Here is a 24,900-nt window from a genome sequence, read left to right as displayed (position 1 = left end):
TTTCCTAAAGTTATCACATTTACAATCTTTAAATAAATAGTTTTACTTTTTTTAAGTGTCATGATACAAACAGAATGAGAACATACAGAACTCTTTGGAAAAGCTTTTTAATGTATTTAGCAACTTAAATAGAAAATATGGCAAAAAATGCCTACAATTACACAGCATTCCATGACGTACATTAAAGTGGGTTGAAAACATTAACCATACAGGCTCACAAAGACATGTTACACAAATTTTATAATTAGACACACTCTTAAAGCAGCACATATGGATCACATCTAATTTGTATCCTTGTATGAAATAGTGGCATTCAACATTTTTGAATAATCAAAACTGGCTTTGTAATTAATTAGATTTTATGTGTCACATTTAAAACACTTACACAGAATTACCCGAAAGGGCACAAAATGCAGGATCATGAACTGAAAATTACGAAAGTTGTAAGATAGCAAACTTTGATCTGGTCAGCTCTAATCAACAAGTTGGGCAAGAAAACTGTCCCAGGGACAGCATTTTAAAGAGATAGAGATCTGAGGTTTACATAAGGCTTTGGGGCTTTTTAAGGTGGGGGAGGGGGGAGGCATCAAAACAACACATAAATTTGTATGTGTTAATGAGAGTATTTCTCACTAAATTCCTATATTTGCCCTAACTTCAGCCGTATTTGCTTTAAATTCAGCCATTGGTCTCAAATTTGCATACTTACAGGTAACAGAAAGCAGCCCTTCTTGTCAAATTTGGGCATCAATACTAAACCTTTTTCCAAAGAGCCATAGCTTCTTGGAAAATAATGGAAGCATAAGTCTACACAAAAGAGAGTAGTTACAATAACAAGAAGCGAAAAATGTATGTGAAATTTAATTCAGGACTTTCCTATCCAATCACAATCATTTAGGGTCTTAGTTTTAATCAATTACTTTTAAATTTGTCTCTTCTGATCTCTAACATATGGATTTGCTTGGTGCTCTTTAGTGCAAGTCATAATATTTCATGGTTTTTCTTGCAGATAAAAAAGAGAAATGAGGCTAATTTCACTATGATATAACTGTTTCTGTATATTACTCAGCAGTACAGTCTTATATCATTAACACAATAAAGATACGTTTAGATGTGGTGGAAATCGACACCAAACCAGGCATCAAGTTTGTTAGCCCATCAGATTAATAAACCAATGATTCAAATATCTTATCCTCAGTGGGGTTTCTATATAGTCCTGCCCTGTGTACAAAGACACCACTATGTCAGACATTAGGCATTTAGACCAATGGTAAATTAATATGGTCACCTAACAGCATTTTAGACCCTAATTCCTTTCAGGTCACACCATATCTGAACAACTCTTTAGAAATATTACATGTGAATTCAGTTTTCAATTGTTGTATTAGAACTAAGGTGGAAAATTTGGAGCAAAACTGCAATTAGCCAGACTTCTATTCATCTAGAACACTTTTTGGGGATATTCACTGTGCAATTTGACTGATCTAAATGTGCTACACTTACATGCTGATCCCATGAAAATGTGGAAGGACATTTTAACTCCATAATTATTCTTACAAATATGAAAAACTTGTGCTTTATCCAATGCTTGGTATTTCAATTTTCTATTAATAATTTGGGGATATTATAATCTATGGGTCTGAAATCCACATTATGTTCATTTGTGACTTGTTTTAACAATGCATTATGCAGTTCTTTCATTTTTATATTCTTGAAATACTAAAGCTGTTTTCATGGACCATCCCAAGTCATCAAGTACTCCAGAAATTGCAACTGGAGATTTTTTTCAGCTAGAAGCAAACAATCTCTTGAAGTGAATGTCTTTCTCAGAGTATCTCATTACTGCTGCTGTTGTTGTTGTGTAACAAATGTTGGGGCAAGTCTGTTCACAAATGCTATACCTTTAAAAGTTAGGTTTCTAACAGCTTGTGGACACTGTGGCTTGTTGACCAGGTGTTCAATGGTCATCCTTAACTCCCAAAATAAGGTCCTGCAATTAAACAACTGCCAGATCAGTAAAATGTCACTTTCCTTAAGTCAGGAGTGCAAATACAGGATAAAATAATTAATTCAACCTCTGTAAGTTTCTTTATTATAAGAATACTTCATAGAATGAGACACAAATGCCTTTATGTGTGGTGTCGCAAAGTAGCAACCCCACTCCAGTTTTGTGTCTTTTTTCTGATTACTTTTTTTTGGGGGGGGTAGAATTTGAAAATCATGAATTTTCTGCATTTAAAGTCAGCATTTAAGAATAAACATGTTTCAGCCAGAATAAGAGAATGTACAAGAGCTTGGTATCCTTAAGACTTCACCTGTTAAAAAATGTGATAGTTGTGCAAGTGGTTACACCCTGTCACAATCTGAACAAAGGTTCAAATATCAATTTACCTGCAATATGGATTTCTTCTAGAAGTATAGCGTAGACTCAAGAACCGGTAGTAAAGGAATGGAAACAATAATGAAGCTCGCCCACTGAAAATTAAAATATATATATATATATATATATAAAACAAACTGTTCCACCTGCCAGATTCAAGTAAATAGAATTTTTTAATGGTTAAACTAATTCATTTTCTTAAGTCCTTTTGTATATACAGAAAACATGAAATTACTGAAAATAAGACGTGAATAAGATGACATTACTCTTATAATCTCAGTAAGTCATACATAACTCACAAGTACCAATAGCTAATTTACGTCAGTTTAACAGACATCCGTGCATTTCAATAAAATTGTGAACAGAGATAAATAAAAGTAAAGCAACAAGAAACAAACATTTTTCCCTGAATTTTTATATTCCAAGGCATATGACCCAACAATGATACCACTAATTATTTAACTTACGTAAATATCATAAAGATGGAGGTTGGCATGATGAAAATCTCTGTGCAGGCTACGAATCTCAGGATGCTCACTTGTTGGCCATCTAACTTGCCAATCAAATTACGCACCAACTGCAGGGAATTGGGTCCTAGTTTCTAGGAAACAAAATCAGTCATATAAACAACATATTTCTTTAATCAACTGATAAAAAAAAACAGTTATCCACCTTAGTGTGATATGGATGTTTATGGTTAAGATTAGAAACAGTTATATTACGCAACATCGAAGGAACTGGAAACAATAAATATCACCTTATAATGTGTTAAATCTGATTGTGTGTGCACATGTGCATAATGCATGTACTTACATCAAGAAGAGCTCTTGTGAAGCTTGAGGCATGGAGCAATGCAAAGAGACATATTGGCACCAAAGCCACTGGTAGGAAGTTAAGGAATCATCAAATCATATTTAGCAAAATAAGCATTTTAATGTAAAAAAAAAAAAAGATTAACACTAAGTTGTTAATAACTGCACACTAAATGTGTATCAAGTGAAAATTAATGAAATTCAGTATTTTATACATATAAAGACCGAATCAATGACAGGCAAGCACACATACCAAACACAAAATACTGTTACTAAAAAAGTTATATGCTGCTTTTTTCAAATGAAAGGCTGTTAAGGGTTAATCATCAGGATATTCTTACATTTTACACATCTTAAACTACAACAGGAAAACTTCACAAATATTAAAGGCAAAGGCTGGAGCCAGAAGTTTAAACACACACACACACATGCACACTTTGATGAAAATTTCTGAACAGATGTCCATTTCTACACTGTGCTCAGTACACACAAATCTAGTATGTACACTAATATAACCTTTATAATTTTTATAGGAATGCCACAATATTGCACAGTTTTTTAAAATCATTAAATTGAAAAGATTCTCTAAAAGGTAATGTTTTCCAGTTTCAACAGTTCCCATATCATGACATGGACATGATTGTTTCTTTAATGCCACATCAAAACCTCAAACATAATAGTCATGATTCTTTATTATATAAATAGGGCAGTTGTAAAATAACACCATTGTTTAGCAAAAAAAAGAAAAACAAGAAGCAGTTTATGTAACATGATCATGTAGTGGGCAAGAAAAAGTGTAAGATTTATTAAGTTGAGTGAAATCCATCCCCTCATTATTTACACAATCTGCACAGCCAGGTACTGTCAGGTACAGTCAGGTATTGGTAAGACACAGATTTAGGATGAAGGACTATAGGCATTGATACATATACCAACATAACAAAAAATATAAATAACCAAAGAAAGGAAAAAAAAAAAAAAAAAAACATTTGAGAGAACCAAGGGTAAGAGGGGTTTATTCAGTGATTCTAGAACACTCTTTGATGATTTCATAAAACAAAAATCTAATATCTTAGCTCTTAACCTTTACTCTTTTTAAAATTATATTAATGTGATTTTCACTGGGCAAAATCGTGAATTTTACAGATAATCTGTTTTTTCAATGATAAATTCTTAAAGTTAGAACATTATCAAGTTTGCAACAAAACTAAAAAGCAGGCTGCCTTAGTTCCATTCTATACAATAAAAGCATCATAAATACTACAAAGAAATAATTTTCAATAAAATAATGTATCTGAAAAATTGATAATTCTTCCCCATTGAAAAGATTGAGTAATTACCATAATAATAACAACAAAGTGTCTAAAATCCATGTTTAGTGGTTTAATGTTTAGTGGACTGTACAGACAATATTAATGAGTAAAATAAACAGTTAAATATTAAGAAAATAAGTACAAAGTTAAAGGCACTCTGCACTTTTTGAAAATTCCGCACAGTTGTATCTATGGTCCCATTTAGAATCCAAGGGTCAAATATGGCAGCCCACTACAAAGCTTGCTGTCTTATCTGCTAATAGACATAATATAGATATCTGGTGGGGAAGTAGGCCTATTCAAGTGGGTGTGCCATATTTGACCCTCGGACTAATTAGTCCCCTATTCTGAATGGAGCCTATGTACTGCAAAGCCTCTTGTATTTCTCAATTCAAACTTAAAAGACAATACAACCCTTTTTTTTAAATAAAAGTTCATCTGAAGTATAAACATTGTGCAATGGTTATTATTTTCTCAGCCTTCTTGGGTAGCTTTTGACAGCTCACAATGTCATTATCATACATGGCACAGGGGCGTGATTCATTTTCTTTTCATGCCTGTGAAGGCAACGAAGGCAGATGCCATCCCAAAAATAACTGGCAAGTCACTTAGAAACCAATTACTTAATTAAAAATGGAATAAAAAACGAATCCAAGTGCTAGGGATAAATCAAGCAATGATTTGTGAGAAGGAGAAAATTGTCCATTTAGGCTGGTAAATCCTTAAAGCACAGTTTAAATCCAGTCTATTCAGCTGTTATTTCTTTTTTAAACTTACATTTTCTGTCATTCAAAGAAACCTTGTTCCATTAAAAAGTCAAAGTATCATGCAAACAAAATACTAAGTTTTCATTATCATCACTATAGGATATAATGTTTTCACACTGCACTGAACCTTAATAGTAAAAAACTACAGAAAAACTAGATCTGCCCTAGTTCAACAACATCAGCTTTATACAAACACATCAAGCAACCATGAGATCATCTAATCACAATGCAGTTTGCTAATTCATTAACATGATTCCCACATTTCTACTGCTGATCTCATCCCTACCAATCTGGGAAAGACAGAAAATAAGCAACATAAACAAGTGATTTCTCAAATCTCCTCGCATTTCTCTATCCATTTTTCTTGCTGGATACATTCTATGGATGTATTGTTGTCTTTGTGCAGAAGAACCAGTACATGTGCTTTCATGCACAAAAAAAGCAGAACCACAAAATGTACAAAGGCCACCTGCAGCAAATCATTTGCCTAGGGGACTAATATGCTGTGTAAAAGTTATTTTTGATAAGAATTACATCTAACTATACATGTCCAATATGCCATGTTTTAAACAAAGTCTTGGCAATGTACACACTTTTATAACAATTATGTCTCTGAAAATATGCCAATTTTTTCACTATTGATTTGAACGTTAGAGCAAAAAATTAGTCATTGCAATTGTTACTTTCAAACTAAGACCATATTCTCTAAAGCTTGTGACTTATAATTTTGTAACATTTTGTCTAGTCTCTTTATTTTCATAAGTATGCCTAATTACATTGTGTTGTAAGTGAAAACCTGTTGAGAATTTGGGTCAATGACAACCACAAATTTCGTGTTTTGAAAATTTAAGCCCAAGCAAAGAGACTTGAAAATAGCCATAGACACTTCTGCCATGACCACAAAAATGATAAAAATGATCTGGTAAATGTGCTTGGACACAGGAATTATAATGAATGAGAGAATTAACAGACATAAGTTATTTTTGGAAAAGGCTGATGTACTAAACTTTTTGATAAATACTATTTGTCCACAGTGAGCAAACTCAATTCCCAAAAAACACCCTGCAGAAAGTACATAAAAGCAAATTGGTGTACTAACAAAACTGGTAAATTTTAGATAAAAAAATCAATTACTTAACCCATTAACTTATTTAGGAAGACAACAAGCTTGAAAAATGCAGGCCTCTTAACACCATTTTTGCAGACGTGGCCTAAAAGATTGCGAAACAGGGGTGCATTATCCTTGACCCCTGTAAGAGTCAGTGAATGAAATCATTTACATTAATGAAAAGTTAGATCAGTAGTTAAAAATAAAAATACTCATACTTTATAAAGCACTGATGCCACATGAAGTGTTCAGAAGAGATAGAGTATGCTTCGAGTTGAAGGGTGAAAATTAAATTTGTGACTGGTGTTTCAGCAAATAAAAAATTTTGACAGCAGGAGTGTTACAACTTCTGAATGATATTGCCAACTGAAGTGAAACCAGGTAAGAAAAACTAATTTTTTACATTCATAAAAAAATTATATTTCAAAAATATTTAGTTAGGGAATAATTTTTTTATAAATAACCCTTAAAACAAATCTACTTATTAAAGGAATACCAAGTATATTAAAAAAATTCAAAAATTTTAATGCCTTTTCCTTTATCACCAAGGTATCCAAAACCACTGACAAAATAAAAATCTGAAAATTATTATTTGAATTACAAGTTTTTAAGTTTTGAGTCATTCCCATGATGGACACAAAGACTGGTAAATTCCACTCAACCAAAAAAAGAAAAAAAAAATGTTGAAATAAGCTAAACTGTTGAATTTTTCCATTACATAAAGGTCTAACCAACATCACACAGCTTTAAATAACTATTGCTTTGAAGTATTTGAGGATCAAGGATGCACATGGGCAGACAACTGATGTTTTTATTTAGGTCTTAGACTGGGTTCCCATAGACTTAGATTGATCTATCCAGATCGACCTAACTCCTTGGGAGTTCACACTAAATTGCTGTCAGGTTCTGAGAGCCGAGCACGCACAAAAGTTAATTACCCCCTTACAGCTTTTAGTAGGCGGGACAGACATTTAAGCTGGTCAGGCTGACAACAATCTACTAGGAATGAGACTCCCCATGGCGATAGATTGCAGTCTTAGTCTTCCTTTGTAAGCCAAGTTTTGTAAAAATGAAAACTATCAAATGAAAGACATTTGCACTGTCAGCAATCTAATCAATGGATCACCCCCTCTACCATGACCTGCATGGTACTTAGCACCTCAAAATTCAACTACAGTACATAAGCAATGTTGTCAAGACACTATAAGGTAAGGGAAACATTTTTTTGAAATGTAGGGTCTTTCATAAAATTTTAGTGACATTTGGTATAAACTAAGATCTAATATACCAGATCTTAGGTATAAACAAATTAATATTTGACTTGTTCAAATAATTATCTTTTACAATAAAAATACCAAGATTATGCTTATATCATATACGATAATAAGATTTTTTTATCAATGCCTTTTGTTACTCCATTTCACAAACCCCAAAGTGCCAATCAAAATTAATCCTGTTGCATCATTATGATGTGTATGTATGTGCGTGTAGGGGAGGGGGGGGGGCATTTAAGTGACCTTATTACAAAATAGCCAGGCTATTAAGCTGTCAATCTCTAAAAAAAGATGCTCTACAACTATAGCTGAAAAGGGTCTAATAAGACAAGTTCATTCACAAGAAAAGGGATACCAAATTTTATACCTTATTTTTAGGTAAATATGTCCTTAGGGTACATGTTGTGGGGTCACCAATTCTTCCATGACATACAGTAATTAGGGGAGGCAGTCACCAGTCTAGCACATTTCAACTGATAAAATCAGACAGGGTGATTTAATCAAATCAGACACCCCATACAAGAGGGCTTTTGATTTGGCTGACACAAGGCTCTGCTGCATTTTTTTCATCTTAATAAATGTTGTCTTCACATCTCAAAATAAGATCTTCTGAAATTCAATATTTCAACTGCGTGCTCTTTTTAAAAACATGTTACAACAATTTTGTCAAAAACACCATCCTGAATCAATGACATGATTTGGAAAGTATACATATTTTCTGCCTACATTCTCATTTAACTAAAATATGGCACTTAAATAAAATTTAAATGGGAATGTGCACAAATAAAACATGCATTGATGTAGCATAATCGCAACTGCTGGACATAAAATTTTTACTTGGGTTTTAATGGTTAATTTCATGGCAACCTATATGGGCAGGTGTAGAACACTGGTTACAACAGTAAAATAAACCGTGGAAAAATGGTAATTTTTGGTAATGCTCTTTAAGTGAGTATGTGTGTAAAATACTCTATAAAATGTGATTAGCTGCAAGGACCATAATTACATATCTTTTGACTAAAATAGACCTAAAGAGTCTAAGGCAAAACCAAACAAATAAAATGCAACAAATAACAATCCACTTCTTCAATGTTTACATACAACAGCACATTGTTCCAATAGGACTACAACTGAAAGCACTCTAGAGGTGATTGCTATTATGTGTCCAACTCAGTCATTAAAAAGCTAGACTTCAATTAGAAAGTCATTTGGTCTTATTGAAGAGAAGCATTGTTCAGTTTTAGGCAAGTGGTACTCATTGCGCCCTGACACACTTTCTTAACAGATCTTTGTCTTTGGATGACAACAGTCTTTTCTGACAGGCATATTAGGGCTACGGCTTTGACACTTCCATTTGTATTCACATTGTAGATGCCTCACAGGTGAAGGTCTTGGCTGATTTTTAAAAAGCTGGATTTAGTATTACATCAACACAGAGAGCTACATTTGCCTGACTGTCAATGGTACAAGATATGGAAAAAGGTAACCTGAGTACCAAAAGAGCTTTAATCAGGGTCATGGTTCATAACTTGGTACATAAAAATTGAGAAGGGTGTGACAAAAGTTTTGACAAATTAGGTTTTGCAAATTTTTCTCTTAAAATTTTTCTAATCATAATAGAACTTATGAGGCTGGTTAAAATCAAAAGTGTGAAAAAAGAACATGTTTAAGATGCAGAATTTACATGTTTTTACATTACATTTAGCATTTTGACAGTGAATTACAAATAAAACCTTTAAAATATAATGTTACAGGCTTTTACTAGACAACAACCCTAGTAGGTTAGAAATGAGGAAATGGGCTATAATAGACTTCATTTATGATGAAAAAAATTTTAAATGTCACAAGATTCTAGCTCATAATGTAAGCCTTTGCATATACTCATGTACTTTCCCTTACACATAATGTGCAAAAAAGGAAAAGTTCAGAGTTTTTATATTTATTGATGGTAAAAACATGGTAAATTAAAAAAACAAAAAAAAAAAAAAAAAAAAATTTGTCTTCCCTGTGGCTCTCTGTAAACTCTTGGTAAGCAGCAATTTACAGCATTAACCACAACTCTGTAGCAACTGACTAGCAAAAATTAGGCGTTGGATTTGGGCCAGTAATTTTCTGCATGAGGCCTACGAGTCCATTTGACCACAGGGCTGAAATGTTTATTGTGCAGACAGTGACAGGTAGAAAACCCCACATTATAATGTTGTTGTACTTGGTGATTCCATAAAACCACAAAAACATAAATCATTGAAGGATAAACCTTTATGAACTAAAGGATGTAATCTGACCCTGTGGGTCATGGTCACTGATGAATGGGAGTATTCAGGGTCACCCCCTTTATTGACCATCACATGTCAGATGACATGTGACTACTTAAGCTGTCACCTTGCAACCCGATTTTGGACCAGTAACGTAGAACTCATAGTCCACGATCACTTTGCAACCTGATTTTGGACCAAATGTAACGCAGAATTCATAGTCCTTGATTTAAGCCAGTCAATTACCAGTATACCAAGGTAAAAGAAAATCAAATAGTGATTCGATTCCAAAAAAGAGGGTTTGTATTTAGTTACTTATTTCCAGGTTTCTTTATTAAAACCTGAAATCATGGATCTATTTTAATTTTCAGATTCTTCGACTGATGACTTGCAAAAAAGTCTGTTACATCACTGGCGAATGGTGCTGAAAGGTATGTGAGATACACTTGATCAAACTGTTTAAAAATAAAAATAGTAACACGAATCACGACATATCCTCTTGTGGTTACTTGTTTACAATCTTATTTCATTTTGCTTCCAGGTTTGCGTACTAGTTCAATGTCACTTGGAATTGAGCCAAACCATTTTGGATATCAAGTGTAGGTAATATTGAGGACAGTGCCCAAAGTGTTCAAAGGGTGTGCACAGGTATCATGATAAAAACAACTCTACAGAGAAAAGTTTTTTATCATTTTCTAAAATAACTGTGCTTTAACAAATGGGATGTATGTGTATTACACAATAGGACACGTATATGCACCATGAAAGGTTTGCTGGTTCCAACAACCACTAAAGATTTTCCTACAAATCTTCAATTTGCATCAGAAAGTAGAGGACCTGACAGTGTGAAAAATGCGACGAGTCTTCAACATGCGTCTTCTTTCACAGTAGCCTCAGGGCTTATTGGAGGCTCCATTACTGCAGTTGTATTTCTGATAATTATTGTTATAGCTTCAATGTGCTGGAAGAGCCGAAGCAGTTCCGGGTCTTGTTTTGGTGGTGACGGTGACAGAAGAGTTCGGGAAAGACACACAGTGTTTGTACTTGGCAATAGGAGGCAGCATCAGCCCAATGAAGAAGCAAGACAGTATGGTTCCAGTTCTGTTACAAACAATGATGTTTCCAGCAGCTCACGAGAACATAGAATAACTGTGGATACATATGATGAGACAATACAGGAAATAACTTGAAGAAAACAAGCTATTAGTGTTAAAATGAAGTGAATTTACAAGGCTCAGGTTCAGTTACGCATGACTAAAGGATAGAACTATAAATGACAATTCTTAGAATATGAGGCAGTTGCCAATGTCCTGAGCCTAAGCACCATAGAAAGAAAAGAATCAACCCAAATGAAAGTCAATCAAAAACTTTCATTTAGTCTGACAGTGAAGTTACAACTAACAAAATTGCATGCTACTAATGGGATTCCTGCACCTCAAGCTTCTGGGATTCATCGTGCACGCCTTTTTCAGTAAGTGAAATGTTAGACTAACAATAAATGGAAAAGCAGGACTTGATGTTAACGGAGTTCCCAATAATCTTTGCATCTCAGGATGGTTTTCTACAGCTGTATTCATAACTGTTCATTTACACTGGGATCCCACACACCTCCTTGGTCCAACTGACATCAGAATTCAGTCAGATCCCAAGACACTTCAGAGTTTTTCAAAAATCCCTACCTATACTGGGATTCACACTCACCTTGCTAAAAGTTTAGCCAAACGCATGAAGTCAACTATGCAATATTGGTCTTAGAGCATAAGTGGTCCCAAGTTAATGTAGCTGACATTCCTAAATGAGCCACTATCACTACTGACAAGACAAAATTCACTCTTCTGGTGCTTACTTAATACCCCATCTACTCCATTTTTCTAGACAAGCAGTGGATTGGGGGTTTCTGAGAGCATTTCAGATAGCACATTGCAACTGGAAACAGGTGAGGGGCTATATGAGCATGCACACTCAGGACACCAGAAAAGGAACCCTACCAGCCAATTATCTGTCAACATGTGTGTTTCCTTTTATTGTTCAAAATGTACCTGATAAGGTTGCTGTGATGTTTTTGTATTGTAGATGATGATCCAAATAAACAGTTTTTCACAGAAGGTAAAAAATCTGGAGGAATAGTGCAGTGCATGACGCAATATTTTTGTATGCTCATGGTCTCCTGTGCAGCACATACACGATTGATAAAACAGTAATTGGGGACCTGGATTTTTAGCCAAGGGAATTGGATTCACTTCTTTGTACACAAAAGCAATTCAAATTTTATACAAGCAATTAGAATCGGAGAAAATTTGACTTTCCAAATGGCAATGTGAAAGGAGCATAAAAAGCATAAAGTAACATTAATGCAAGTGGCCTATTACTGCAACATTCTTTGTGAAACTAAGCTTAGGCTACTTCATTTCTTTAATACTCTATTACCTAAGACTCATTTTTAACTGCAGTCATTCTGTGAGATGCCCATCTTGTGATGTCAGTGAAACTATAGAAAGGAAATTTTGGAAGTTCTAAAAAGAAAAATGTTTCTTATCAGGTAGTTAATGTGTAGGTTTCAAAAAAAGTCCCAGTCTATGTTAAATACCTTAACTGCTGAATGAGAATTAAGGTACGCCAATTACACAACTGTTTATACCTTGTAAAATTCCCTTGTGCCAAATGCAATGCAAGTGTTGAATAAATGTCCCAGAAAATGGTCACACATTACAAATAGTGTTGTCTGAGAAAAGACACTACCAGCTTATGTAAGTTAATATAGCGATGTCAGGTAATCAGTGTTAAGGCAAGTTCACACAGGACTGATTTAGACCAGAAATGGTGGTAGGCAAGTTCACACAGGACTGATTTAGACCAGAAATGGTAATGCCAGCCTGTGACCAGATTGAAAACTATATATGTATACTTTGCAGCAAGGGTCCCAATATAATCTGCTGATTAAAATAAGTAAATTTTCTAAGTAAGACCTGATATGACCATGCCAAAAGTTCTGAATAAAAAACCTGCATCAATTTTACGCCCACTGTTATATTAGCTGTAGAGGGTCTGAGATTGTGCTGAGATTAACCACATTACACATCTACAGGTAATGTTATCTTTACAAGACTATCCATTTATTTACTTCTTGCCTGTAACAAGTTAAAATTTTTTTCAGAATCTCACTTATTTATCAAATCCTAATTTCTGTCATGTCAAAATACCCCATTGTTATATTTAGTTTGGTGTATCTGACTTAACAAGAACTCCCTGTGCTAGGGTCTGCTTGATACAACATGGCACTATGGAAGATTTTTGTGCTGAGGAGTTAATATTACTACCCTCAAGGTTATGTTAATAGATTCCTCCCCTGTGTCTAGGCCTACAGTAATAAGCAGAGCAAAAGACTCATGATGGACTGCCCAATGCATTCACCAAGGACAAGTGATATTGTTTTCACCCAGCTTAATCTGATAAGGTTGCCACTTCAGCAAGAATTCAAAACTGGGTTACAAAAAAGTCACTGTATGATATAGATGATAATACACTTATCACTTGAGCCATATAATTGGCACAGCTTGAGGTTAAGCATAATATTGTATATGTAACAAACTTCATAACTAAAATAAAATACAATGCAATAGAGCAAAACCTAGGAGTAGTTTCAGTGTTCTGCTTCTACTTTTCTGACAATTAAAAAATACTGAAAAAATATCTTTATCTGATTCAGTGCCACACATACATTAATAAATCAATATTTCTTTTAAGTTCTATTTAGATCAGAAAATGTGTTTACATCATATACACAATTTATAGGTTTGATAAACGATGTACAGAAAGGCACATCAAATACAATTTGACCACTTTTTAAAGGGGAATGGCCATGGCATTTTGGGGTCAAACTCCTGATGTGTGACCTCGAAGATTTCCACACAAATGACAGCACCTGCACAAGGAGTAAGTAAGGTTATGATACGGGTCACTACTGCCCTGGATGGTGAGCATGGTCCCCGTCTAGGCCACAAAACTGACCAATGGGAAATAATGTACTAAGGGTGACCTTCTAGTACGAAAGACGGCTTTCATATGCCGAACTAGCCCTGTAAACTATCCACTGATTCTGCAAAGTTACATGAAAGAGAAATTTTGTTTTGGAATATCTGAGTGGAATTTTCCACATAATCACAACTAGATTATCAATGCATCTAGAAGATTTATGTACTTTAATGTGAACTACTTATCATAAATTTGTAAAACACTGTCAAATTTGACTATTTCGAAGGCAGTTCATATAAATTCAGCTGATGTGGTTTCAACAATGAATACGAGAATCCTAATCACTTATTAAATCCTGACTTTGTTCTGGGTTATAATTACATGCTGTGCATTTTATGTCCTAGCCTTATGTAATATGAACTGAAACATTAATGAATTGTATATCATGGAGCTTTAATATGTTATACATATTTTTTAAAGATGACTTTGTTTTTTATTTAGCTACAAAACTATCAATATCATAAAATGCTTTTTTTCAATATAAAAGCACTTGATCTCAATTTCTCTCTAATTAAAGAAGTATAGCATATTAAGTGAACAACAAAAAGAAAACATCACATTTGATAATAAGTCACACAGTTTTCCATAAATTATGTTAAGGGTGAAAAGTGCACGGCTAGTAAACAGACAACAGAGGTGATGGCTATATGTACAAACACAAAGTGTCTGTATATAAAAAGATCCCAGTCTATAAAATTATTTGACAGTGTGGGTCTTTCATCTTATATTATGAGGCCACCTTAATACAATGGTTACTGCAATCTGCAACTCCACAGAGCATGTTACAAAATTGCATTTCTTTGTCAAAGTATTTCTATATACGTAAATATACCACTATCATAATACTTTTACACTGAATGACTGGGATTATTTCCAGTTATATTATCATTTAATTTCCCAATATCTTAAAATGGTCTTCTCATATATGTTTTTATCCGGACGCATGTTGCATTTTGAAAAAATAATTTTTTAGAGTTGGTGGATCACAAAAATATTGTATTTCTATAAAGGATACTTGTCATTGGATAGACTGTCATCAGAATAAGAGAAAAAAACAAGTAATGACAGCTGTCTTCCTGAAACATCTGTGTGAAGAATTCTCTGCTCATTTGAAAATTGGGCAGCCTCTGATGAAGTCGTAGTGCACTCGTAGCTGCATTGCTGATCAGCGCCTTCTGATAATAACTTTGAGGATTTCCTCTGTGCAGAAAAACAAAAGAAAATTGATATTCCTTTTTTTACATATCACTGGAAGTAATAGTTCTAGTACTTAAAGCAAAATTTTATTGTAATTAACCTAATCTCTATACTTCTATTCAAGACAAATAACACAAGTATAAATTCACATGTTTGACACTCTGCTAATACTGTTATAAATCTAATACACATATCAAAGAAACAAAGGTTATGTTGCATTAAAATCTGCTAGTATCAAGGTAACTTCAACCACTAATTGCATCAGGTGTGAATGTTTAAAAACAACAGAGAACACCTAACACAATACCTTAACCTCCTCTAGTGCCTGAAGCAGTCAGAATGAGATGTATTACTTACCCAGTGATAGGGAATATAAAGAGTATACTGAAGAACACACTGCATATCCTGGTCAGCCAAAGGCCACTCTCTATTTTATTAGCCTTCATATGTGCCTGAAGGAAAAGAGATGAGATAAAATCTCTGTGTGAAATTCTAGCTGCACTCACTTGGGCCCACAGCTGGGGCCTGGTTTACATAAAGCCTCAAGTTCTAGTGCCTATCCTAGACTGCTAAAATTGGATAGTCAACTGCGTACAGTCAACTTTGTATTTCTAGTCTCAGACCATTTTACAAACAATTAGTCCATAATGTCAACAATAGATGTGCTAGTGGTTGTAATTATCATATTTTAATAAGTCAAAACTATGATAATTAGTTGCTGGGGTAGCGCCAAATGCTAAAACTGACTTCAGCTGGCTAAACAAAATAGGGATGATTTTACTTTATTTAGTAAAATTTAAACCATTTTGTGAAAAAAAGTAATGAAAAAGTAGCATTTTGGCTAAGTGAAAAAAATTGCTAGCGCTACCCCAGACTTGAATTGGTAGTTTTGCCTTACTTACAATGACTTCATTCCAGTTATATCCCTGTGTTGATGTGTTACTGGTATCTTCACCAGGCCTCCGTGTTGCTCCATCATCAGTTTCAGCCATGATACTTTCCACTGAGTCTTACCTCCTGAACTGAAATAAATAGTGCAACAATATACTCTGATGGTCTGGTCACACACTGGACCAAATACTAGTACCTATAGACTAAATCAAGGACAATAGATTTTTTCTTCTTCTTTTATTATATTTTTTTTACTTCTGGCCAAGTCCAAAAGGAAAATAAAGCCCTTAATTACTGCAACCAGAAGATATAGCCAGAAGACATAGGATTTTCAAGATTATGATGTACATGCAGCTACAAAGTTACAAATCCAAGAAAATGATTTCGAACTGTTGCAAGCTGTAACCCTTTGAGGTCACTGCCCCAAGGCAAAAATGCACAATTCAACTTGAGGTTGAATTATTATCTTTCTTGCTGAAGCAGCAATGAACCTTATTACGAAAAATTTAAATGAAAGAAACATATAACATTATTATGATAACATTAATAATAATAATAATAATGATAATAATAATAATAATGCTGATGGCTGGCTTTGGTCTTATTACGATTATATCTACTTATTCAATTTTCTGCAAATGATTAAATATTTTGGTAGGCTTTGAAAAATATGTTTATTATATGTATGCAAGAAGCAAATGGTGCATGTGTACTATATAATATATCAAATCAAAATGTAAGGACTGGTTGAGCAATTATTTGAGTAGTAAAAATAATAGACAGGATACCCATGGCTTAAGTTGATAATGAGAGAAAGTGTATTTAGTATAAATCCATGATAAACTTATTAATGTGCCATGACTGTTTTGCCCACCCTCCCTATACTGACTTAATAATATCATTGTCCAAGACGTAATAAAGCAGATTTCACCTGCCAGTGATGCCTTAGCATCATTTTGGTGATCTGATTCACTAAATATCTGTTTTTTTTTTTTATTCTTATAACGTTATGAAGGAGAAAATGTCTAATCACTCATAACAATTATAAAGCGGAGTTTGAGACTCATAAGTCACAAAAACCGTATATCACAAAGTTTAGAGTGTGGCAAAGAGGACATGCCGGGGCTTGTGTCAGAAAATTAACCCAGGCATCCATTAGTCAGCAATAATTCTGAATTAATACTAAATTATTACCAGTCGATGGTACGTACATACGTACTACCAGTAGCAGTGCTAGTAGCACTAGCAGTCAGCCGGCAAGATTTAACAAGGAGAGCAAGGTCTTAGATTACTGAAAATAAAACATAATCACTAACAGTGATCCCATACAATGATATCTCAATACAAAAAGGTGGCATACCTTTAGTTTACCCAATCTCTTATGATATCCAACGCAAGTAATTTCATTGAATGAAAAGAAAGAAGGACGATATTTAATACATGACGTCACGCATCCGTTTATAATCTCCTCAAAGTGAAGAACTTACCCAGCCATATAGGCACGGAAGTCGTATTCTAAGATGGGCTAGAGGATTTTGCCAATAGAGGGCTTCGTGTGAAAACTAGTTATTTTTCATACCACTTGGTGCGCTGTATTCCCATTCACAAAATGATGACGTAGACATATTACTGTTAAGCTGAAAATAGCGGTAAACTTGATATGACAGCAATGAAGGTCGCTATTTAAATTTATTATGTTTACGTGTTTGAATAATACATATTATAACTTTAAAGCTGTCAAAATGTTTCCAAGATCTTTAAAAGAAAATGAATGCTTTGGTCATATGAGGTAGAAACATCATCATTTAAATTGTTCTTTTTACAGGTGTTTCATTCCATGTGAGCCTTCATGTAATGTCCAGGATTGTATATTATGAAGGCATGGCTTATTTTTCTAAGGTTACCCATATTCTCTTTGAATAGGTAAATGAATATGCTTTAAAGAAAAAAAAATCAATAATTTTTTAGCCATTATACATAAATATTTCTTTTGACTTAATTTTTTCTCCTTTTCATTATGTCTCAAAGAACATTGCACTGTTTTTTGTGATAGGTGTTATAAATTAAACCTCAAATATCTGTATAATGAAAAAATTGAATTTTATATAACCACCTTTAAATGTACTGACACTTTTTAAAATGCATTGATATATATGTAGTTGTTATTAAAAAAGGTTACCTTCCTTATTTATGTTTAAAAAAAACATTATTCTCAATACTTTTCTTTCTCTACATTTTCTTTTTTTTTCATACACGTATAGGTTTGGTGGCATTTAGTTAGTACAATTGTTTTCTATCCCAAATTGCAATAAATAGATTAATTTGAATTAAATTCCACTTGCTTCTGATTTTAATTTTTTCTCTGTCAGTGATATAAAAAGACCTGAGAATATTATATGTGTCAGAGTTTGCATTAGATGAGGACATGTACTATGCTGTCTTGGTAAGTATTCAATCCATTATATGGGACTCTTAGATTTAAATTTTGTATTTGAGTTGTTTTTACTAAATTAAATGTAGGCAGTTAATAATCTCTTCAATAACTGTAACTCTGCTATAAGATATGCTTGACATAAGGCAGTAACAAATCTATATAATTTTTAATTATCCTGTTTTAATAAAAAAAATCGCTACATTTATTTGTATATTAAAACAAGTTAAAAGACATAATTGGAGAATTTTAGTACTCTGTATTAGATCTGACATTTGACTTATTCTCCACCCAACACCAATTTTTGTATTTTGTGAAACATGAAGACATATTGAACTGACTAGGGCTTATTATTTTTTTAGTTGTGTCTATTGTACTTAGAATTGTGGAAGAAAGGAGGGTAAATTCACCTATGTCAATTCCCTTTGAGAGACTGACCAAGAATAGAACATTATCACAAGAAACTGGGGGTAGTTGAATATTAAAAAAGTCTCGTCATGTAAAATATATATATATATATTAATAAAAGGTTTATGGGGGCGGATCCAGAGATATTTTCTGAGTCTTCCAAATTATCTTTGTCAATCCATCTTTTATTTTTTGGACCGTCTTCCAACAGAAAAAATTAGATACCCACCAATTATGTAAGCTGAAGACGGTCTAAATCTTTAATCTGCCCCTGTGTTTATATAAATTATGTTAATTATATGTGCAAGATGCAGACAATTCAATATTATGATTTGGTTGAAAGGTATAATTTTTCTCGTAATATATTTTCAGCAACTTCTTCAGGAGTAAAAAAAATCGGGTGCCAGTTTGTCACCATTGGCCATGAAAAACAACTACATGTAGATGGCTACACTTGTCGGCTGAGGTGTATACATGTGAGTTATGTTACCTAGGAAGCACACATTTCAGTATAAGTTCTAAACGTGTACACCTCTAAAGAGTCCCCAAGAGAAACATTTGTAGGCCAATGAAAATAATTTTTATACTTTATTACTTAGATCCCGAGCAAGGGTTTAACATTATTCAATATGACCAGACCATGTACATAAACACAGAGCAAAAGTATACACACCCAATGTGAATTTATTAACATTTTACGAACAGCACAGACAGTTACCCATAAATTATTGAACAACAAAATTAACTTTGTATATAGACATATTTGTATATATACATTAAACCATTGTGTAGGGATTTTCCTTTTTACCTGGTATATCAATAGAAATTTTGTTATCATTATTCATTTTTATTCAGGCAGTGGAGCACCTGTTGGTATATGGATTGGGCAAAACACCAAAGATCTGCCAGCCAGACTTTTTAATAGGCTAAATGTGGCCATTCTGGTTTTAAGAAATATTGGTATGAATATGGAATTTATTTTTGTTAAAAAATGATAATGATAATTATGATATTTATGTATAAGTAAGAGTTGGATATTAGATTTAAAATACAAAAAAAAATGTAATTCTAGCTTGTATAATTTCTAACGTAATGTGTATTCATATTTATTTTCAAGACATGCATTAACATTTAAATTTATGAATTCAATTCATTTGATTGCTTTAAAGTTTACTATGCCCAGAAAAAGCCTTTAAGGATCTTACAGTTTTTGACACTTAAAATTCCTGGATTCTTGTAGCTTCCAAAATAGATGGGGTCATGTTTTCCCACCTGTCTGTCTGGAACTGTCACTGTGTTGTCCCTTTGGTTTGATGTTTAATGCTAATAACTAATAGGATCTTTTTCTTGATTTTCAGATGCTGCAGATAAAAAGCACTTCAAAATAATACCATTTGGGCATAAGAGCAGGTTAATTTTGTCATAATGCAACACTTGTGACAGTTTTTTTTAATTATACAAGTGCAAAGGGGAATCTTATGTGGCCCAGTGATTATAACTGTGACATGTCTCTATTTAAAACAAACGATAATGGATCCAGTATAATTCTGGAATGGGCCACTACTACCAAATCCAGGAAATAATGTTACTATTATATACTGCCAAATACTCACATCAAATATTATATATAAAGAATATTGGATCAAACTTTTGCTTTAACTGTGGGGGTTCCATTACATTAATATATTATTTTTTAAATTTTTTATTACTATTACTATTTCTATAAGGTGCAGATGGGATGCTGTTGGTATTTCTTTGAAAATGGTGTCTGGGTGATGGACTTGTTAAAGAGTCATGTGCACTGGCATCTGAATTAAGGGTATAATACTGTACTGTATTTATGTCCTTCTTTTTATATATATATCTGAATGAAACACTGCAAGTGAAGTAAAAGGGCCAGTCAATCTTAAGTTATGCCAGAGCCCTCTAAGTTAATTTTATGAAAAAAATTGATATACTGGAATACAGTTATTTAAAATAAAATTAAATTTGGATGGTTCACAACACTTTTTCCACTTCCAACCCAAGGTCTCTATTACCTGCAGTAAACACACCTTATGCAGTTTATCTAAGAGAAATCAATATATGTGCAACAGTAACTTAAAATGATTAACCTACTGATTGTTGTAAAATATTAATTAAAAGATGAGGCTCTCCTCTTATCTTATTTTCAATGATGTACTGTGTATTATTAAAGACAAGTGTGAATGAATTTTATTTTAAGAGAAGTACTCTACCCAAAAGAACAAATAAGTTCGGATTTCCCTCAACTCTTAAGAGATTATCAGAGGTTAGTCATCTGTGAAGGTCACATGGTTAAGTGGCAAGCACAGATTCCAGAATAATTGCAAGAACCACCATTTTAGTGGTAAAATAGAATTTATATTTCTCTGAGTTGTTTACAATGTATTCAATGTGAAATGTGAATCTCCTATATAAATGTGTGTGTGTGTAAATAAGTATGTATGTATGTAATATATTCAATAATTGAGATTTATTTAAACTCCCTTTTATCAACTGCATCTTTTTCTTTCTTTTTTTTTCAAACCACTTTTTTTCTGTGGGTGACATGGTAATGCTAAAAGTACTATAAGTTTTATGAGAATAAATATATTTTTGATGCTTTTGGTATTACACTTTTTTAGTTTTTGCCATTTTTTAATAACCAACGGCATTGCTTAAAAGTGGGCATTTATGTGCAAAATTCTCGACCCAATATGTTTCACAGGTTTAAGCTCGGTGGATTATATATCATGCGCAGCTCAGTAAATAAATACACAATTAATAAAATATTCACTTCTACAACCTCAGTTACAAGATTCCTAACAGGAAAAAGAAACAAAAAATTGAATTTACTAAAGAACGAAGGAGTCTTTAAACAAAAAATATCCACAATCCATCCACAAATGTCTTTCATATTGAAACTGTAAATTTAATTATTTTTTCTTTGAACATTTGTCTTGGTAAGAATGGATCAATTAATATGTTAAATTATACTTTGTTGGTGGCAATAAATTGGAAGAATGAGTTATTTCTTTATATACAGCATTTGCTTTTATGCTTCCTGGGCTAGCATTAAATTCACAAATCGGGGGGGGGGGGGGGGGGGGGGGGCAAGAAGCAATTTACAGGTTAACATTATAAACTTTATATAGGACAAATCTACTTCTATGGACAAATTAAGCCACACCCTGCTGCCACTTTTTTCGACACAGGATTGATACTACTAATTAGAAATAATCCATGCATGTCAGGGGTGGATCCAGGATTATTTGAAGGGGGATCCGGCTTTTTTTGGCATGACAGGCTACAGATGGAAAGCTTACCCACGTCCCCCCTCAATAGGCCGAACAGTGCCATTTGGTACAATTTAGAACTATGATTCAAAATTCTAATTTTTAACAGTGACCATTGGTGTGATTTTTTACAGTGTAATTAATCTGTTTAATTTCAAGTATCCTTAGATTATCTATGCTCTTAGATGTAACTGACAATTTCAGCTGCAAAAGAGTAACTTTAAGGGGGCGGGGGGTACTAATTACCCTCAACAATTCTCAATTGGTAGTTTATATAGTATACTCGGTTAATATAACATACACTGTATGTAGGCCTGATAATTATGTGGATTGTTTTACCCATTTATAAATAATATAATACACGTTTTATATTATTCAAAATGATGTCTCCCCCCCCCGCCACCTGCTTCATTTGCCAAAGTCGACACCCTGAAACATGTTATCTGTATTAAACATTCATTTTAAAATAATCACGTGAAAATGCTTGTAAATAATATTTAAAGTGACGTTAATTTACATAGTGCATAAATATGTTCCTTCCAACGCTGTTTCAACTCATTTGAGTTATTCTGTTATCACATTACATGTACAATTCCTTAAAACGACACACACAAGAAAACACGTTAACATAATTAATATATTTTAATTGTGACTTGCTGTTAAGTACGCTTATCCCTATTTTCTTCTTATATTTTTACTTGAGCTTAATAGGGTCATACGTCTACGTCATCATTTTGTGAATGTGAATACAGCGCACCAAGTGGTATGTAAAATAACTAGTATTCACACGAAGCCCTCTATTGGCAAAATCCTCTAGCCCATCTTAGAATACGACTTCCTATAGGCACTGGCTGGACGCTGAAGATGTGTCATGTCAGATCAAAAGATCGCCACATTATACCTTTCAGGCCAGAAATCAGATGCTATGTCAGGCCAGAGAGATTTATTAAAACACTCCTTTCCTAAACACTCCTTTCAGTTGGAATCTGGATATGAATTACATATATCATTACATTTTGCACAATTTTCTCATTGTTATATTATAAAGAATCATCTAATTGCGGAATTAGATGCGCTGGTAGATGCGGTTATTTGTAACCAAATGCACCACCATAAGATTAATACAGGAATGCAAAGATGTGAAAACAAAGCTAACAATATTAATCATAAATGAATAAAACAGGAAGGACATCACCCACGATACTATAGTATTTTGTATAGTTTTGTACAGTTTTTAGGCCTAATCTAAAAATAAATAAATAAATAAATAAATAAATAAATTAATAAATAAATAAATAAATAAATAAATAAAACGTTTGAATGTCCTATAAGCACATCATCTTTATTGATAGAGCCATGGACAGCTTGATGTTGAGATTGAAAGCACTACTCTTGATTAAGCTAGCCAAAGCTTATATTCTTGAGAAATCTGAGAAATATGTCAGGTAATAGGCCTACTCTTTTCCATGTATTATTAGCCTACCTCCGACAAGGAGGTTATGATTTCACCAAATACCATATTCTTACTCAAACAATGATTTAAAAAAACTTTTTGGTTTTAATTTATGAAAAATCCACAAAAATGTGACCTTTGACCCATTATTTATCAATGACCATTGACTAACTGTCATGCAATTATGACTTTTGAAATTAAATGTCCCATCCCCTGCCTTCATAAGTAGGCCCCTATATACAATTTATTGATATACATGTACCTGTTACCATATCATAGATACAACGTACATTGTTCAAAAAGTTTGTTCCACCCCCATTTCCATGTACTTTTATTTACAAATGATCACCTCACAGCTGTAAATTGTTAGAAATAGTGCTTTTTATTACAGATACCGTGTCTAACATGATTATTGGTTTAAAAAATACAAAATAGTTGTGAAAATATACACATTTTATACCATTTAGTAAAATTTATAAGAGGTACCCCCTCAAATCCACTGTTTCACTGTGACTTCTACAGATGTAAATAAATGTCTATTAAATTGAAAAGATGCAATCAAATGTCACCAAATTCACACACAATTAGCATTAGGGTGTGCTCTTTAAAGGCCACGTGCCTAAGAGCGTGTGCGTCAACCACGTGATGCAATTATCTCCTGTAGACGGCGCGACAAGCCTTCAACATGGGTAACAATTCTGTTGTGGGGGATATTGTCCAATTCATCCTAAAGAGCGTGGCGGAATTTGTCCAGACTATTTGGGAATTAGTTCTCCTCTGCAATGCACATTCCAATTAATGCCACAGGTGCTCAGTAGGATAAAAACCATTGTTCAAAGACGGGTTCATCCTCAGAGCCCTGTGTTTCTGCAACAAATCGCTTGCCAGACGAGAGCTGTGAGCAAGCGCGTTGTCACAATGAAGCCAGTAGCATCCCTGAAGTCACCTCTTGCAAATGGAGTGAGATTTCTGTTGAGACCGTTACAGTAAAATACCCCTGTTACGTTTTGTTCCGAAGGAACAATGTACTACCCAGGGGCGTAACCAGGCACACGCACGAATGCACTGTGCGTACAATTTTTTGAGCCAACCATGATATTATTCTCATAAATTCAGTGTATTTTTCACGGAATATAATCGTACCTGGGAATTTTCAAAATCTGTGCGTACAATTTTAAATGGTCTGGTTACGCCCCTGCTACCGATAGACGAAAATCAGGCGTCTGACACATGGGCTACTATGATGTAGGCGAGCCGACAGTGGGATCCTAAACGCAGACCAA

General features: G+C 33.6%; 1 protein-coding gene and 2 long non-coding RNA genes across 6 annotated transcripts; 2 read left to right on the top strand and 1 right to left on the bottom strand.

Annotated features, from left to right (window-relative positions):
• Positions 1-88: 88 nt before the first annotated feature.
• Positions 89-17,516, bottom strand: LOC106170545 (transmembrane protein 33). The gene is made up of 8 exons (XM_024077214.2): positions 17,390-17,516; positions 16,041-16,160; positions 15,496-15,590; positions 14,957-15,141; positions 3,194-3,261; positions 2,848-2,981; positions 2,392-2,475; positions 89-1,990 (listed from the first exon to the last, which is right to left on the bottom strand). The coding sequence occupies exons 2-8, from the start codon at positions 16,128-16,130 to the stop codon at positions 1,840-1,842; spliced, it is 807 nt and encodes a 268-aa protein (XP_023932982.2). The 5' UTR covers positions 16,131-16,160; positions 17,390-17,516; the 3' UTR covers positions 89-1,839.
• On the top strand, positions 6,663-13,541 carry LOC106156511 (uncharacterized). Of its 2 annotated transcripts, XR_001237717.2 has the most exons (4): positions 6,663-6,761; positions 9,026-9,136; positions 10,281-10,340; positions 10,451-13,541. It is a non-coding gene; the product is annotated as an uncharacterized LOC106156511 (long non-coding RNA). The 2 variants fall into 2 exon arrangements; XR_015333399.1 differs by lacking the exon at positions 6,663-6,761 and having other exon boundaries at positions 8,292-9,136.
• Positions 17,517-17,537: 21 nt separating the features above from the next.
• Positions 17,538-21,390, top strand: LOC147762898 (uncharacterized). 3 transcript variants are annotated; one of them, XR_015333398.1, is made up of 5 exons: positions 17,538-17,952; positions 18,399-18,472; positions 19,241-19,344; positions 19,724-19,828; positions 20,227-21,390. It is a non-coding gene; the product is annotated as an uncharacterized LOC147762898 (long non-coding RNA). The 3 variants fall into 3 exon arrangements; XR_015333397.1 differs by having other exon boundaries at positions 18,399-18,930; XR_015333396.1 differs by having other exon boundaries at positions 17,538-18,930.
• Positions 21,391-24,900: the final 3,510 nt, after the last annotated feature.

Source organism: Lingula anatina, chromosome 3 (genome assembly GCF_051362555.1).
Source record: "Lingula anatina isolate TDL-2025a chromosome 3, LinAna3.0, whole genome shotgun sequence".
NCBI classification, from domain to species: domain Eukaryota; kingdom Metazoa; phylum Brachiopoda; class Lingulata; order Lingulida; family Lingulidae; genus Lingula; species Lingula anatina.
Note: the sequence above shows the minus strand (reverse complement) of the source record. Positions and strands in the feature narration are given on the sequence as shown.